Here is a 17552-nt window from a genome sequence, read left to right as displayed (position 1 = left end):
CGTGAGGCTGAGCTGACTAACCACCACACCTCGGCCTCTTTCACACTTTCTCTTTCGACATTGTCCTGCACTTGCTAGTCCCCTGTGGGCGTGCATGTGGTTTGACGAGCAAACTTGTGGCTGGTTTGTTGAGTGCGAAGGGGTACCAAGCCACCGGAAAAGCTGCGCAACATTGAAGAGACACAATTGAAGCACGCCTCTTCAAATTCACTGTGTTGCGAATCAGACGTCCAACGACGATTACACAAACGGGTGAAAATCTCGACTTTTCCAGCACCATGCAAAGTCGCGGACGATCATCTAGCGCGACACCCAAGTGGCGCAGTAGCAGACGAAGCCGAGCAGCGCTTGTTTGATGCTTGTGCGACCTTGTCTTCACTTTTGTATTGGTATTGATCATCTATGGGCAGCTAAGTTGCGGGGTTAAGCCTGACTGGCAAAGCAAACTTACTAGTTGGCATCGATTGCTTCGTCAATGTTGACGTGAACGGGGTAAAGCAACCTACCAACATTCAATTTACGTACCACACACACTTCAACGCTGATACTTGAGTATAAACCGGCATGCCTTGCCTGTTGTATGCATACTTGAACATTGATTACCTAGAGTCTTCAACATCAGCACCTACACCATCCTGTAACAGGTCCGCACCGATCTTATATACTCTTGTCAGGATAGAGCTACAGCTACAGCTACAGCTTCAACTTCACCAGCGATCTCTTCATTAGGTTTAAAGAGACACTTCTGTCCCCAGTTGACGTTACTATTCTGCGCTGCGACTACCTTTCTTAAGCTCACCCTTCATTCGCAATGCCCCGAAGGAGAGACAACAACCCTAAAGATGAGGAGGAATACGAACAAGGGGATTTCGACGAGTAGGGAAACGAAGAACAAAATAGAAGCGATGACAACGGTAGCTTCTATGAGGTCGAGGGCGAGGGCGAGGAAGAGGATGAGGAAATGCGATGGGACGAGAGCGCCTACGATGATGGCCAGACAGCAGAGCAAGGGCAACAGCAAGGAGAGGAAGAAGAAGAGGAAGGCGAGACTGACACCCGAGCAAGACGGATAAAGCTACCCACAATATTTCGACAACCGCGAAACGGAGGAGTCACCGCCCCCTTCGTCTCAAGGCTCAAGCCCGGAGCGCGAGATCCGAAGAGACACTACATGCGATATGTGCGCATTCGGCCCCTGTGACAGGGCTTTAGCAGCGGGGTGACTGGGCACCAAATGATCATACCAGAAGGTGGGAAGTGTGAATGCTGCGATTGGGACCCTGTTGTTCCGATGGAGTAGAGCCTCACGAGCACCAGATGTGCGATGGGACGGTGATCTGATGGCTGGATGCATTGGTTACCCTGTGGAGTTACAGGGGTTTCGATTTTGTATGCACATTAATTTTGGGCTAGTTGTTACCTGTGGTGTTTGAGCACTGGATTTGGATCTACCGCTTTTTTGCATACTTGGATTTACTGCTTTATCTTAGACTCGGATTGTTGGCGCTATTGGTCTTTATCCAAGCATTGCGTAATACGACGGGATATATCATGTTATTGTGCCTGTGATAGCGCAGTTGCTGGACGACAGCTCAATTCACATGGTGGACTGTTATGCCTCCATTCAGGATTCTCATCAATATGACTCCCAAAAAGCAACGTGCGGCGCCGTAAGGGTGACTAAACTAGGCTGAATAGGATCGGAAAGATATCATCAGGGGGTTCAGAAATTCCTGTGTTATTTCTTTTGTCTCATGTGGATACTCCATCTCTCAGCACCACCCGCACGCCTTTGGAATCTAGTCGCGGCGACGGATTGAAGAAGTCATGTGCGCACTCTACATCTTCCCTCCCTGTCCCAAACAACTCCATCCGCCTCCCCACCCCACCAGGCCCAAATAGCGCCCCCAGCATAACATACAACTCCGCGTACGCGAGCCACATCCCCGCGCACGCCCGCGTGCCCTTACTAAACGGCACGAGATACGCTTTCCTTCTCTTCAACTCCACGATCTCGTCCTCAGAAGAGTCTGAGGAAGTGAGCCAACGCGAGGGATCGAATGTGTGCGGGGATGGAAACGCACTGGGGTCGAGGTGCATGAACATGGGTGTCATGCTGACGGGAACGCCGGCCGGGATCGTGTAGTCGTATGCTCTCCCGTTGTACACGGCTTCATACCGGAGGGCCGTGTCGGGAGATATGCGAGCGAGTCTGTGGGATACACCGAAGGAGAGCCGCAGACCTTCTGCTACCAGGGCTTGTAGGTACGGTGAGTGTTCTAGGCCCGCCAGCGGCATTGAAGAAGTTCCTGGAGAGATATTATTGTATAGAGAGGACAGTTCTGTTTGCAGATGGCTCTTGATAAGGGGATTGGCGAGTATGTGGTAAAGGAGGGTGGTTAGGGTGTGAGCCGTGGTCAGAGTGCCGGCGCCGAGGAGGGTGAAGGCTTCATCTTCGAGTCGGGGGGTGAGGAGTTCTTGCGCAGGGAGTGTGGATGTGAGTAACGTGTGCAAGGCCGTTGGTTGTGAGGCGAGGTCCCGTATGCTTTCTTTTTCTTCCGGACTGGAAGAGCCAAGAGAGCTCCGTGTTTTCTCGATCTTGAGTTTGATGTCGTTGCGAATATTGAAGAGACGGGTGCCGGGTGGATGGAATAATGACACTATAGATGGCGGGATGAATTTGAGCAATGGATAAGTCCAGGGAAATTGTTTCATAATGTGAGTGCCACTGCTCAGGTCCTATCGGGCTATCAGATTCAGGCTTAGTCTTGGAAGGGGAGATACGCACCATCATGAGTTTATGCCATGCAGGTTCAAAGTCCTCTCTATCTAGCAAACCATAGTTGCTCCCGAACGCTACGATCCCAATAACATCCGCAGAGAACGCAGCAAAGAAGTCGCGCAGGTTCAGCACACGGCTCGCTACTCCCCTTCTTCGCAATAAGTCACACCCGTGATCAACCAGATCTTGAACAGTATGTCCAAGATCTGCCACCGTCCTTTTCGAGAAGAAGCCATTCAACGCCCCTCTTCTGATTCGGTGCAGTTCATGTCCTGTTGTCCCAACCGCCGCTGTGGTTGTGCCAAACATGCGTGCGCTGTATTCCCATTTTTCTGTCCTCCGACCCGGTCCCACGTATACGGAGTCATAGAATGCCGGATCTGCCACATGCAACTCTTTTGGGTTGATCCGGACTATGGGTCCGTAGATCTGATGCAGCTCTTGAATTTTCCATGAATACCGCCCCTTGCACACGACATCGTGGTAGAACTCGTACCAGAAGGTCAATGCCGCTAAGCGAGGTCCAGGATATCGCGCGATGGGACTGTAGAAAAGTCTATAGACTGCGCCGACAATGGCATAGATGCACGCTGAGATGCAGACAAGAAGGATCGTGCGAGAGTGCAAAAAAACATCCATCGGGCGGCGAACGATTCCAGGAAAGGCACACTTTGAAGGACATTTTCATAATGCAGGAACAACGAGGGGATCTCAGTGAGGCGAAAGCGCGTAAGCGAGGTTCCTGTTCGCCTGGGCGCAATCATGTGAAGCGGCATTATCAGCGTGACGTGATAACGAAACTTCTCCCACGGCGAAAGCATGGAGGCGATTGTTGGAGCATTCACGATGAGGCTCACAGTCCCGTGACTCGGCTGAAAGAAGACTTCTCAGCACGGCCTACTAGCTTTTGATCGGCGTACGTTCCCTATCGTCGAGAGCGCGAAACTTTGAACACGCTCAAGCGAGACAATTGTGGGGTCCAGGCGCGTGACGTCATCGATAGTTTCCGTGGCTTGGACATGTTCAGAGCTTGTGCGGAAATTGTGCTGCGCTGCCTGCAAGTAAGCGAAGATGGTACAAGCGAGTTCGCTCGTTTGGCGGCGTGAACAATGCAGAGTATCTCCCAGGCTGAGTCCGCAGTGCCTCATAGTTGCCTGGTAATGCTTCGGGTGCGCAGAGTCCCTTGAATTTGGGAAGGGGTCGAAGACGAAGAAGACCAGACTGTTCCGTCTATCGAAGCAGGTCTCGAAACATGAAGAATGCTTGAGGGAGCAAGAGGCTCGTGCTTGTGTCTGATGGTTGTGCCCACCGCAGTGCTTGTCAAGAGTCAATAGGCACGCCTCCGTGATTGGCCCCGCAACCCCAATCGCCGATCCTCCACGTGCTGGGGTGTACGAATTGCCTTGTTGAGGAAGCCTTGCGGTCTTGGAGAGGGCTAAGAAATTCCCCGGCGAAGAGTCTTTCGGGACCCGATGCTGCTGGCCATGGCCTCGTGCATTCGGCGCGGATATGAGCGCGAGACTGCTGAAGGGGATTGCGACGGACAGCAGTAACCTGTTCAACGGTCTGGCCTGGAACATGGAGGCTCTCCCGTATCGAGCCGCACAGTGGACCGTGAAACCTGAGCCAGACCCGTTCGGTGGGCAGAGCCGATAAGCGTCGCGCTGCACGAGCCACAAATTACATCAATCGCAGCTTCCCGCATGCATCGTGAGAAAGCGCGCTCGGCTCAGAAGCCAACACCAACGCGGCCTGTATTTACTTCTCTTGCCTGCCTCCAGCCGCCGACCTCCCACTTCTCCTCGTCCTACGTACGCAGCCTATACCCATTGTTTCGTCCGATCATTCCTTTGCATCTTCTGTTCTAGTCTGGCCGATTGCCTATTGACCGCTATAACTCGCTAGCGACAATTGCCATTCTCTCTGCAGCACCACCACCAGTCACTCGTTTGACACCCAGCCCCACCTACTGCGAGGGCACATACAGTCGCCATGGTTCTCATTGAGAATCAAGAATACCTCTGCGAGGAGGAGAAGCGCCTCAAGCAGGACCGCGAGCGCACCGCCTACTGGAAGAAATGGGGCACCTACCTTGCCGAGCGGCAGTGGGCGACCGGTAAGCCCTGTTGCTGAACGATTGAGGATTCCATGCTAACAAGCCATAGTTCGCGAAGACTACTCGTGAGCCTCGTCAATCCTCCGCTGACATCTACCTATGCTAACCCCACTACAGCCACGACGGTGACGCATGGAGCCGTGAGTGCAATTCCGCTCGAGGCGCGAAGCTGGCTGACTGTGCTAGATTTTACTCACGACATGGCGCGCTCAAGAGCCTTTCGATGGGGCGAGGACGGCATTGCTGGCATTTCTGACTCGCATGGACTACAGAACATTGGCTTCGCCTTTTGGAACGAGAAGGAGTGAGGTCAATCGATTCCATGGACTAGGCTGGCGCTGATAAAAGGTAGTGATTTTCTCAAGGAACGCTTGTTTGGCTTGTCCAACCCACAGGGCAACCACGGCGAGTCGTTGAAGGAATGCCACTTTCACTTGGACAACACTCCGACGGTACGTAGCTGCGGCCCCGAGCGTCTTCAAAGCTAATTCGGAGACAGCATTCGTACACCAAGTATCTGTACAAATACCCCCAGCGCGCATTCCCGTACGAAGACCTGATCAAGGAGAACGCGAAGCGTACCAGGCTCGAGCGCGAGTACAATATGATTGATACTGGCATTTTCGATGATAACAAATACTGGGATATCTTCATCGAGACTGCGAAGGAGGCGGACAATCCCGAGGAGATTCTGTGCCGTGTTACAGCATACAACCGTGGACCCGAGCCTGCCCCGCTGCACATTGTGCCACACGTATGGTTCCGCAACACTTGGTCCTGGGGACACGAGGAGCCCGAGAAGCGACCCTCTATTCGAAAACTTGGCGAGACCACAGCAGTCTCCAAGCACCACAAGCTTGGTGAGCGATATTTCCAGTTGTCGCCATCTCCGGGCGTCGGCCCCAGTGGGGATGATGTGCAGCCCAAGCTGCTGTTCACAGAGAACGAGACCAACTACAAGACACTATGGGGCGGAGAGAACAAGACACCTTACGTCAAGGATGGCATCCACCGCCACATCTGTGACAACGAGAAGGATGCTGTAAATCCTGAGAATTTCGGGACCAAGACCGCCGCGTGGTACGCATTCGACGAAGGCGATGGCGTTGCTCCTGGCGAGTGTGCCGTTGTGCGTTTCCGCTTCTCTCAGCGGTACGATGGCTACATCGACGAAGAGCTCTTCGACGACATCATGGAGCAACGTCGCGCTGAGGCGGACGAGTTCTACTACCGAATCAGCCCGATGCCAATGGCAGATGACCTGCGCAACATCCAGCGTCAGGCTCTGTCCGGCATGCTCTGGTGCAAGCAATACTACCACTTCATTTGGGACCAGTGGGCTAACGGCGACCCTGGTATGCCTCCACCTCCCCCGGGTCGAAAGGCCATACGGAACAAAGAGTGGAAGCACATGTTTCTGGACGACATCCTGTCTATGCCTGACTCGTGGGAATATCCGTTCTTCGCTGCATGGGACAGCGCTTTCCACTGCCTGCCGCTGGCCATGATCGATCCGGACTTCGCCAAGAAACAGCTGGATCTGTTCACGCGCGAATGGTACATGCATCCCAATGGACAGCTGCCCGCCTACGAATGGAACTTTGGTGATGTGAATCCGCCTGTGCACGCATGGGCGTTGTACAGGGTCTTCAAGATCGAACGCAAGATGTACGGCCGTGAAGACTACGACTGTCTGGAACGTGTCTTCCAAAAACTCCTCCTCAACTTCACGTGGTGGGTAAACCGCAAGGATACGGATGGCAAGAACATTTTTGAAGGTGGTTTCCTTGGCCTCGACAACATCGGTATCTTCAATCGCTCCGACCCGCTACCAACGGGCGGTGTACTCGAACAAGCAGACAGCACAGGATGGATGGGCTTCTTCTGCTTGAATATGCTCAACATCTGTCTCGAGCTTGCGAAGCGCCGACGCATTTACGAAGACATGGCTTCTAAATTCTTCGAGCACTTCATCATGATCAGCGACGCAATGCAATACCGCTCGGGCGGAGAAGCAAAGCCGCTCTGGAATGATGAGGATGGCTTCTATTACGATGCTATATCGTGGGGTGGTCCTTGGAGCCATCAGATGCCGGTGCGGTCTTTAGTCGGCTTGATTCCCCTATATTCTACCCTGACTCTCGAACCCGAGGTTATCAATCAGTTCCCAAGCTTCAAGAAGCGAGTCAACTGGTTCATCGAGAACCGCAAAGAAACTGCTGACCGCAACATTGCATCGATGAAGAAGCGCGGTGAGGGTGACCGCCTCCTCCTGTCTCTTGTGAACGAAGACCGTCTGAAGAAGATAATGAAGAGGATGCTGGACGAGAGTGAGTTCCTCGCAGACCACGGCATCCGCTCCATGTCCAAGTATCACAAGGATCATCCCTACTCAATGGATGTAAACGGGCAACGCTATGAAGTAGCCTATCTCCCTGGCGACTCGGACAGTGGACTTTTTGGCGGCAACAGCAACTGGCGTGGACCGATCTGGATGGCCGTCAACACCCTCCTCATTGAATCCTGCCAGCGATTCTTCCTATACTACGGCAACAACCTAAAGGTTGAATGTCCCACCGGATCCGGCGACTACATGCATCTCGGACACGTGGCCGAGGAACTGCAGCATCGCCTCCAGCATCTCTTCGCGCGCAATGACGAAGGTGAACGAGCCGTAAACGATGGCAACGAGATGCTGAACTTTGATCCCAACTGGAAAGACTACTTGTGGTTCCACGAGTTCTTCGATGGCGACACGGGCCGCGGTCTCGGCGCAAGTCATCAGTGTGGTTGGACTGGTCTGATCGCAAAGATGATCCATGACACTGGGTAAGCTACCTTGTCCTGCTTACGTGAAACTTACTGACACGATGCAGCATGACTTGCCGTCTCCCTCAGACGCCACGTACACCAACAGCCGCAGCCGCCCATTACTTTGATGACATATGGAGCACAGCGGGCAAGCCGAAGAAGCCCCACCACCTCCGCCGATCATCCACTAGCCGTAGTATCGGCTTCCGCAGCGACTGGGGGGGTTCAGCCAATGGTGATGATGTCGAGCCTGAGAGGGCAAACTTCAACCGTACGAATTCGATCGGTTACCTCGATGCGGACGCGCTCCGGAAGAAGCAGGAAATGGACCAACATGTTGCCAGCTATGTCAGCGACCAGCTGTCCAGAATCAAGAGCGGCGATTCGAATGAGTTCGACAGCGGAGAGTTGGAGGCCAGCCTAGACGGCGGTTTGGAGATGAAGCCTAATGGCCGCAAAAAGGGTCGCGAGAACTACTTTTCGAAGTAACGTTGTGCATAGCTACAAGCATACCTGGGCGTAGACTGGCTGGGGTTTTTAAATTGGGTTTGCTGAATCAGGCCAAGAAAAGTTTGATGCAATGGGGTTGGTCGACCTAGAGAAGACCTAGATAGCTTCGCTGCTGCTATTTGTTAGCACGCTTAACACTTATCGCACTGTCCACTGCCTCCTCCCATCCCGTTCCGCATTGTCCAAAGAAGGCACATCGTCATCATAGACTTCCCAAGTAGGAACATATGTGGCCAACGGCAGGCACGTGTTCCTTTCACCCTCACGCCTGTCACTTCGCGAGCCCCACTTTCCTCGCTTCTAGGCCTGCGACGTCACCAGTCTAGCGCACGACGTCGACTCGACGGGCAAGCGACAACACAAGCTCCACCAAGCTCCACTTTACTTTACAAGCACCACCCCGCAGCAGTTTTATGCGCTACTAACAAATTATTGAGTCATTGTTAGCACTTTCACTCACGAATCTGGACCTACACTCGCTCGCACGCCGCGGCGGCATTGGCATCGCCATGGAGAACAATCAGTCGGCCTCGCGGGCTGCCCAGCGCTTCCTCATGGACCGCGTGCGCACCGACTGGAGCTGGCCCGACACGCCCGATGCCTGGTCGCAGTCCGATGAGGAGGTGCGCGGCGTGACTTCTTTCCGGGAGCGTTTCTATGGCACCTCGTCGCCCTCAGAAACCGAGGCCGAGGGTGCCGACGGCAGCGACCCATATAAGTTCGACAGCCCGGATAGCATCGGCGATGCAGTAGAGCAGAAGGCTCAGCGAAAGAAAAGGCAAAGGAGGATTGCTCTCGAGGAAGAGATGAAGGTGAACGAGGGCTTGCGCACGTTTGTGGAGAGACGGGACGCATGGACGGGTGTGGCGAGTGTCCACAAGTATGGCACCGCCGGGCGCCCTGCAAAGACGCAGACTGCCACGCAGACGGCCCAGGCCGAGCGATCACCGTCCATCAGCGCCGACATCTCTTCGTCCAACGCCCCGACGCCCATGAGCGTCGATTCCCAGGCCTCCGCTGCCGCTGCCCACGACGAGTCCTTTCGCACCGCAGTTGCTACCACCGACGAACCACTCGTGCCAGTCGCGCCTCGCCTTCTCGCCGACAATGCGGTTCGGAAATCTATTACGCCCCGAGCATACCCCGACATCTTTAACAAGATTGTTGTTTCCTCGCGCACACCGTCAGTGCCTATCAATCTCGCCGACATGACTAAAGCACTCGTTGCTGGCTGGAAAGAGAATGGTGAGTGGCCTCCCAAGGCCGCACCACTCGATCCGCTGGCAGGCAAGAAGCGAGCTGCTCTTGCAGCCGTGCGCGCAGAGAACGGGGAGCCCTTTCTAGCACACCACCCACATCTGCAGAAGGGCATGGACTCGGTCAGAAAGATATTCCACCTCAACGGACAGGCGAAGGAGAGTGGCCATGGCAGCGGCCCTGCGAATGCTGGCTGATGAGTGAAAAGACAAGATCAGAAGACAAAACTTTTACAAGGCTCAAGCTGATATGATGCGCGCAGCACAACCGTGGCTATTTCATACTCAGGCATCGTACAAGTTGATGTATGCCAATGGGAGTCCACATGGCGAGCCGTGTGACAAAGTTGTGAACATTGAGCTCCCCCAAACGCTGCTCGGGATGGCGTCCTACTCCAGCGGTGCGGTCTGCAAGAGCCAGCCAATGCCACGAATGCATTCAGCGCCCCCGCTACTGGTCTTTTCGCTCCAAGTTGATTGTCAATTCCAGCCTCGGAGTCACTCAGCCCCTGAAAGTCATACTGAGATACAGAGTATACCAGCTCCAGACTGTCAGCCTGAGCCTTGGAGTCGTTCAGTCCCACCGAGTCAACCCTCGCTACAGCCCAGATCTCGAAGTCACTCAGCCCCTGGCGTTCGCAACGAGATCCAGAGTATACCATGCCCCGATTGTCAACTCATGTCTCGGAGTGCATCAGCCCCACCAAGTCAACTGTTGCTACAGCATCATTCATCTCCAGACAATGGTCTATTTCTGCAGGGCGATATATTACCTCGAAATCATCCACTGGTCCAAGATCATCCAGACCTGATACTCCCGTCAACATCAGAATTCAGTCTGCCGTCAGAGCGATTCCACGCACCAGACCTGAACTTCCCATCAGTATCAGATGTCGTCGACCCATCCATATCCCAAAATACATTAGTCATACAAGGCCAGCCCACCCCCATAGGTGCCCAGAATCAACCTTGGCAGAAAACACAAGTCTCCGAAAGCCAGCCCGCGCCCCTGGCTAGATCAGGTTTTACACGCGCTCAACATCAGCGTACCCCGAGGCAAACAGGCTATGCCAGCAGTTCGACACCGGCGACTCAATTCGACGTTGAAGATCCAGCCGCAGCGCCTCCAGTCGGTCTCTAGAGGGGACTCACGAGGACGCTATGCAGGGGGTGCTGTGGGCCGTTGGACTTTTAATGCTGGGACGCTGAGAGGATGGGTGGAAAGGCATGAGTATGGATGGTGATGAATATTGTCATCATCACGATTAGGGATCGAGTATGCTTTCCACTCGCGCGATCATTTCGGTTGCAGTAGTTTCTAATTCATTCAATCAATCGCATTGACACTCACGCCTCACCACAGTATTGGTTCTGAACGCGGGTTCGGTGGGATACACTTCGATGTAGACATCTATTATGGGGTGATATGAGGTAACACATCGCAGATTGTGGACGCAGATGTCCCGAGATTCTTCTCTGTCTCTACAGTACATACGTCTTGCAAGCTTACCGGCCTACACGGCAACCCTGTCCTTCTCAGGCGTGTCGCCCTGCGCGCGCCACCCCGCCCTCTTAAACGCATCGAGCGCCTCCAGCCGCGCGATCACGCCGGATAACAGCGGCCAGGCGCTGAAGTCGAGGCGGTAGAAGCGGGCCTGCTCGACTTGCGGGATGAGGACCACGTCGGCGAGCGTGACTGTTTCGCCAGCGGAGTACGGACCGTCCGGGAAATAAGTGGATAGCATGGACTCGTAGGCGGTGAAGCCTTTGCGCATGATGGCGTGGACGAAGGAGATGGCGTCGTCTGTAGAGCGCGGTTTAGCTCAAGGGGACGGGGAGGGCATGTGGTGCGAAGGTTGAGGAGGGGACGACGTACCGCGCTCGCCGCGCACGCCCTTGACCATCTGTGCGACGCGCGAGTTTGTGGGTGGGAAGATGTCAGAGGTTATTATGTAGGCTAGTTCGCGGACGCGGGCGCGGGCTAGGGGGGCCGAAGGGGATGGGAGGAGCGCTGGCGTCGGGTGGAGTTCTTCTACTGTTTGAGAGAAACTCTGTCAGTGCGTGGGGGGTTAGGCGCGAGATGAACACACTGCGCGTGACTCCGGGGTGCGGGACGTACAGTACTCCAGTATCGCGACGCTCTGGCATATCTTGAATTCTTCTTGCCCTTCTGTTTGCACGATTAAAGTGGGGATTGAGGCGCTGGGGTTCAGTTTGCGGTATTCCTCGGACTCGTGGTCGTCTTTGGCCACTGTGGTCGTCAGTGCGGAGGAAGGTGGGAGGGATGGAGGCGCGGACTGTCGAGGTAATGTGGGACATAAGTGAGGTTTTTCAAATTGAAGGCTATGCGGATGCGTGCGGCGCAGGAGGAGGAGTAGAAAGTGTAGAGGTGGTAGGTTGTTTTCGGGGCCTGGGAGGACATTGTGTTGGTTGTTAGAGTTGCGATCTAGATGTTTTCGGTGTGAACAGTGCGTATGTATGCATCTGGACGGTCTTCTTGTTAAGTATGAATTGCTGCCTGATCTATTTGAGGCAGAGAACGAGGTCAGACGGTGTCCTAGACACCTTCCTATTGTAGTAAGATGCCTTAAACTACAAAGTGGGTACCTATCCGCTACAGCTTGTAAGAACTTGCATGTTAACGTTGAGTATTTAGGCCCAGCTCTTTTGTCTCATGTGACGGCTTGTTGAAAGGGCATTGTGACTCTCGCGGCGGTTAAGTCACGCCTCTATTTGTGTTGTAGTGATCCGATCGTGGGACAGAGTTCCTTATTTGGCCTGTCATGCAGTCCATAGTCGTAGGATTTGTTGGCCCCAGAGTAATGTGAGGTGCGTTGGAGCAAGTGCGGGGCAGTCACCACCAACGCCTCTTTGTACAAAATGGCTACGTCAAACCCTACACAAGCTAGCTTCCCGAAACCGCATGCATGTCGCCATTGCTCAACCTTCGTCGTTCACCTACCCGACGTCTCCGGCGAAGATGCAGGGGGCGCCGAGTGCATAACGCATCCGACAAATCCAAGCCAGAAGCGACTCGCAGTTCAGCTGTTTAGCGAAGACTTCTGGACTGAGGAATGGGCCGAATATCGAAACTATTTCTTCCAAAGGACCTCTGGAATTTCTTTTTTCGATGCGACCAAAAATGACCTGGAGCGATTTGCCAGCGATGGATGCCTCCTCGCTCAACGTTATGTGGCATCACTGGGAGATGAACTTCCTGAGAAGTATGCCATTGGAGCTAGAGTGCTGAAGGCTTCTCACTGGAGTGTCGAGCTGGGTCGAGTGGACTTGGAGGATCTGCGGTGGGAGATGCTGCTTGCTGAAGAGGAGGAAGAGCCGGATAATACTTATTCTCTCCTGGCGCGAGAAGGTAAGCGGTGGCCATGTAGGCTGGAGAGACAGATGAAGTTGACGTGGTGAATCTAGGTAGTGCCGTCGCTCAGGTTCTTGACAATCACGAAATCAACCTGCAGCCCAACGCTGCTCCTGCTTTGCAAGAAGCGAAGCGATGGCTAGAAGCCTGTTTGCACAATCATCAGGAATGCTCGAGGCCTGACTCTACCTTTACGCCAACCAGACTGGTGCAGATCTCCCCCGAGTGTCGATTATGTGAAATGGGTACACAGGTTGAGCCCTATGCTGCATTGTCATACTGCTGGGGTGGCGACCAGGTCTTCAAGACGACTATGCAGATGCGACCTCGGTACCTAGACACAATCGATTCCACGCAATTGCCTCAGACACTTCAAGACGCCATATACGTTGCGCAGCACCTCGGACTGAACTATATATGGATCGACGCACTCTGCATTATACAAGACTCCATTCCTGACAAGGCTGTAGAAATAGGTCGCATGGCTCAGGTGTACGGTAATGCGACCATAACTATAGGTGCCACACGGGCAAGTGCAGTCTGGAACGGCTTTCTGAGCACTCGCTCGCCGCTTGCGGCAGCTACTCCAAACATGGTTTTCGCCCTCCCGTGCCAACTCAATGGTCGATACACGGGTTCCGTCACCTTGCTTCCATTCACGAGCGAAGGCATACAACCATTGGACACAAGGGGTTGGACCTTCCAAGAGCGCGTCTTATCTCCTCGCATCATCGATTTTGGTACTCTCCGCACCCAGTACACCTGCCAGACACCTTTGAAGCGGGTCCCGAGTGACGGCTGGTCGCACCTCCCTCTGGACCGCGCGTACGGCACCGGCCTCGACGCTCGCCTGATAGCTAATCTCCTCGCTGGGCTCCATCCTCCGGAGGAAATGCTGCACCATTGGATGACCATTGTAGAAGGCTTTACGTCCCGGGGCCTGGCGTTCGCCACTGACAAGCTGCCCGCAATAGCTGGGATGGCAGAACATTACGGTACTTTGCTAGACGACCAGTACTGCGCCGGCCTCTGGCGACGCGGCATGCCTGCGAATTTGCTCTGGACGGCCGGCGACCGCATCCAACAGATTTACAAGGACTTCGAGCCACGTCTTTCCGGCGCCGACGTCGCCGCCCCTTCGTGGTCTTGGGCAGCCGTAAGCCGAGTCGTCACGCATAGAAGCTTGTACACCGCATTCCAGAACACAATCAGGTGGAGCATCGAAATCGAAGACTGCGCTATCACACTCGCGGACGCCCGAACACCGTATGGTGCTGTCTCTGATGCCTCTCTCATCCTCCGCGCCTATGCAAAGAAAGCGAGCTGGAACCAGCGCGATGCGCGGATCCTCATGTCCGCACCGGACACACCAAACGTCGAAGACTTCTTGCACTCGCTTCACGGCACCGGATCAACGGGCATACCATTCGGCCCTGATGCGCTGGAAAAAGAATTCCAAGAGGATCCGAAGTGCGAAATGGAGGTCTGGGCGTTGTTATTTGGCACGGATGAGCCGGACAAAAGGACGGGGCTGAATTCTTCGTTCTTTGGGCTCGTTCTTAGGAGGGCGAGAGATGGAGAGGGGTTTCAACGGGTGGGAGACTTCCATAAGACGGTGGCGTGGGAGGGGTTCGGCGCGTATATGGCATGGTTTGAGCAAGGAGGGAAGCAGCAGTTTGTCGTGAACTAGGTGTTACTCAGCCCCAAAAATCGCATAGTAGAAGCAGGCCCGAGGTTAAGCGTCAATTTGCACGAGATGAGCAAAGACAACTAGATGGTGCCTGAGTCGGCGAGCCATTCGGCGTCGCTTCTAATTCGTGGTGACTAACTATCGTACACGCGCTCCATCCTGGCTATCTTACACTCGGGCACAACGCCCTCGCCCCACAGAGTCATGAAACATATAAACAAAGAACGGATGAGCCATAGAACTAACGTTGCAGAAGATCTGCCGACTTCTCTTACGCAGTTAAAGGCGGTCTGAACGTGAAGGGTCGTGTAATGAGTGTCGGGGGTATAAAGCAATGAAACGACAAAGGCTAGCTAAAAGTGTGAAAGATGTGTCTGGGCAGTGGCCGTTAGGTAAGAAAATCTGGAATGAGGTATAAGAAATATGGAAATTATGTCCGGTATGCGGACCTCCGGTCGAGGTGCGATGGCGCAGGAGACTTGACACCCAGGTTTAGTGGTTCGGGCATGAGGCCGGGAGACTGTGAGAGAGTGGGGGAAAGCATCATCGGCAGCATCGCCTGATCTTGTGCCTTGGTCAGGTACTGGGCATTCTGGTGGCCCGGCAGCGGCGTGATGGGCAGCGGCTTGTGGAAGAGGGGCATACGGATAGGCCGTTCTTGAGAGTCCAGGGGGCCTAGGACGGCCATGTTTTCGGGGAGGCGGGGCAGTCTGGGGATGTCTGGGCTGAATGGCGACATGCGGAGGGGGTTCATGGGGTGCTGGTGGCCATTGCTTAGGTTGAGTTGGCGTGGGTTATTGTGAGTCGTTTGAGGCACGACATAGGAGTTTGAGAGAGGCTGGAGTTCGGTCGAGGTGGGGACGTTCATGCTGTTGCTGGGCGTTCGGGAGTGACCATTCCTGCTACCTGTGCGTGATTGATTGGCGCTAGTAGATTGAGAGCGCCCGTGGGCTGTGGGTGTGTAAATCGGCCCCGTGCTGCCTGATCGAGAGTGACTTCGGCTCGTCTGAGAGGATGGCTTGTACCCATGACTAGCGGCACTACCTGACCGAGGGTGGTCTGGTTTCCCAAAAGAGTCTGCAGTGTGCGGTCGACTACTTCCGGAGTGGCATCGCATGTGTTTTGGTTGTTCCACGTCGAACCTAGAGGTATTGTGGTATTGCGATCCCCGAAGTTGCGATCCTTCTGGGAAGTACACAGGCATCATGGAGGTCAAAAGTGGTCGCATGGAAGGCAAGCACGCGCAGATGATACCCACGTTCGTCTCAATGGCCGACAGCATCGCCGCAGGCGGGTTGTCGAAAGTAGGATCCGTCGAATTCGAGATGGATACCAGAGTCTGTAGCCGAATGATGGAGACAAGGCACACACTAGTCTTCGTTAGTGCATGAAGACGCGTCAATGGCAGATAATACTTACACGCCTCCCAAGCCGAACACAGCGATGAGCGCCTTCTTCTGCCTGCTAGGTATCGGCAGGCTCTTCAATACGGCGATCGGGAGGATCAGAATTACAACATCTTGCACGATGTTGATGGTAGCATTAGAAAACCATATAGCTTCTTGGTTGAGACACCTTCCATCGGCAATGGTCTTATCCCAGAAGAATGCCACTGGAAAGCAGAGAAAGATACTTCCTAGCAGCGTCCAGAGACCGTACAGCGCGACAAATGCCATGACCACATAACACGCAACGCGATAACGAGGAATGGGGAAGACGCGCAGGTACTGCGTCAATATGGACATCTTGGTGGCGGTCAATGAAAGATTATAGATCCAGACACTAGCCCAGAACGCCTACTCATTCGATCAGCTGGTGTTAACCAAATACAAGCATTCACATTACCTTCAATGAGTCCGTCATCATAGCTGGAGTCAACTCTTGCATATGCTTGCCCAGTCCATTCTGAACCTGTAGGGCGATCGTAACTGTTAGGCCAATGGACAGAATCTGTACTCAGCGTTAACAATAGGTCTACTTTGTACAATATGTACACTCACCATAGCAAGAGAAATCCAAGCATCCTCAGCACCTGCTTTGTGAAGAAGCAATCCTCGAGTGAACAAACGAAGGAACATAATAAGCCCAGCCATCAGCGTGAAGACCAAAACGACAGTGTTAAGCATCGTCTGCGCCATGCCAGCTGGCGAGGAAGCCATTAGGAAGAAACGAAAGGCTTGATGCCAGCACCATTCAGCAGAAGCGAAAGTAAGAAGAGCTACCACAACCCCAGCACCTCATCTTTGGGGAGTCCAAAGGAGCATCGAAAGCAAAAACGAAGAGAATGACGAGGAAAGCCCGGGCATACACTAAACCTGACAGCGGGATGGCGGGCAAATAGAGGTAGGAGCGCGGGTCGCTGAGGCAGCTACCCACAGCTCTGGAACAATTCTTCGTGATCTTGACATCGATTGGAGTATGCACGGGCCGGCACATTGCCCCTGCAGGGTGCTCTGTCATGTAGGGGGTAGCATGCTCGAGCCGTCACGTATTCCGCCGTGCCTGTATGATCGCTCTCAGCAGTGCGACAATAATTGCAGGAGATATAGAATCTGCAAACGCTGTCAGGTTGCCATTGGAAGACGATGAGAAACAGCAGGCTACTTGGCTGCGGCCTGAAAACCAAGAGAGAAACTGCAGCTAGGCACGAGTTTGAGGTCGCACCCGTCTGCACCTCGTGGCTGCACAGCTCGCAGAAAGCCGGTGCTTTGCCGCTCGCAATTTCTTCCAGGAAAGAATTCGTGCTGAAGCCAAGGGTTTCGGATGGCAACCTGGTGGTTGGGAGGCTTTCGCGGGAGATGGAGTGCGCATCATAGGCGAATTGTACCGGTAACAGCTTGCCGAAAGCGCTACGCCGAATCCATTCACTGGAAGAACGAACATCACATCTCTGCACAACTCTGTGCGTTATCATCCGATCATTCCCATCCTCGCTCATATAGAGTCTTATAATCGTTCAACCGTTTCGTGAACTGCGACGGGAGTTTTTGGTTGGCTTCGGGACAGACGTCAGA

At 54.0% G+C, this 17552-nt stretch overlaps 7 protein-coding genes across 7 annotated transcripts; 4 read left to right on the top strand and 3 right to left on the bottom strand.

Moving 5' to 3' along the window:
- Window positions 1-811: 811 nt before the first annotated feature.
- CC84DRAFT_1218590 (uncharacterized protein) lies at window positions 812-1201 on the top strand (the record flags this gene model as incomplete). Its single annotated transcript, XM_018183015.1, has 2 exons — window positions 812-876; window positions 919-1201. 2 exons carry the CDS (start codon window positions 812-814, stop codon window positions 1199-1201), a joined length of 348 nt encoding a protein of 115 aa, XP_018035588.1.
- Window positions 1202-1887: 686 nt separating this feature from the next.
- Window positions 1888-3713, bottom strand: CC84DRAFT_1122312 (putative P450 monooxygenase; the record flags this gene model as incomplete). Its single annotated transcript, XM_018175631.1, has 2 exons — window positions 2789-3713; window positions 1888-2739 (listed from the first exon to the last, which is right to left on the bottom strand). Coding segments are annotated over exons 1-2 (1485 nt in total), but the record flags the coding sequence as incomplete, so codon positions are not given.
- Window positions 3714-4505: 792 nt separating this feature from the next.
- Window positions 4506-8371, top strand: CC84DRAFT_1206682 (uncharacterized protein). Its single transcript, XM_018182042.1, has 7 exons — window positions 4506-4898; window positions 4948-4963; window positions 5016-5038; window positions 5085-5202; window positions 5251-5350; window positions 5398-7727; window positions 7775-8371. The coding sequence occupies exons 1-7, from the start codon at window positions 4775-4777 to the stop codon at window positions 8196-8198; spliced, it is 3135 nt and encodes a 1044-aa protein (XP_018035586.1). The 5' UTR covers window positions 4506-4774; the 3' UTR covers window positions 8199-8371.
- Window positions 8372-8728: 357 nt separating this feature from the next.
- On the top strand, window positions 8729-9625 carry CC84DRAFT_1054313 (uncharacterized protein; the record flags this gene model as incomplete). Its single annotated transcript, XM_018173523.1, has 2 exons — window positions 8729-9082; window positions 9230-9625. Coding segments are annotated over 2 exons (750 nt in total), but the record flags the coding sequence as incomplete, so codon positions are not given.
- Window positions 9626-10914: 1289 nt separating this feature from the next.
- Window positions 10915-11975, bottom strand: CC84DRAFT_1165534 (Maleylacetoacetate isomerase). Its single transcript, XM_018178738.1, has 4 exons — window positions 11774-11975; window positions 11595-11726; window positions 11352-11510; window positions 10915-11279 (listed from the first exon to the last, which is right to left on the bottom strand). Exons 1-4 carry the CDS (start codon window positions 11895-11897, stop codon window positions 10990-10992), a joined length of 705 nt encoding a protein of 234 aa, XP_018035584.1. The 5' UTR covers window positions 11898-11975; the 3' UTR covers window positions 10915-10989.
- A 365-nt stretch (window positions 11976-12340) lies between these two features.
- On the top strand, window positions 12341-14601 carry CC84DRAFT_1122305 (HET-domain-containing protein). Its single transcript, XM_018175630.1, has 2 exons — window positions 12341-12845; window positions 12902-14601. The coding sequence occupies exons 1-2, from the start codon at window positions 12356-12358 to the stop codon at window positions 14536-14538; spliced, it is 2127 nt and encodes a 708-aa protein (XP_018035583.1). The 5' UTR covers window positions 12341-12355; the 3' UTR covers window positions 14539-14601.
- Window positions 14602-14968: 367 nt separating this feature from the next.
- On the bottom strand, window positions 14969-16697 carry CC84DRAFT_1218584 (uncharacterized protein; the record flags this gene model as incomplete). The annotated part of the gene is made up of 4 exons (XM_018183014.1): window positions 14969-15908; window positions 15958-16334; window positions 16384-16488; window positions 16539-16697. The coding sequence occupies 4 exons, from the start codon at window positions 16695-16697 to the stop codon at window positions 14969-14971; spliced, it is 1581 nt and encodes a 526-aa protein (XP_018035582.1).
- Between the last annotated feature and the right edge of the window lie 855 nt (window positions 16698-17552).

The sequence above is a fragment of the Paraphaeosphaeria sporulosa genome (assembly GCF_001642045.1).
Source record: "Paraphaeosphaeria sporulosa strain AP3s5-JAC2a unplaced genomic scaffold CC84scaffold_6, whole genome shotgun sequence".
NCBI lineage: Eukaryota > Fungi > Ascomycota > Dothideomycetes > Pleosporales > Didymosphaeriaceae > Paraphaeosphaeria > Paraphaeosphaeria sporulosa.
This window is presented reverse-complemented; position numbering and strand designations above follow the sequence as displayed.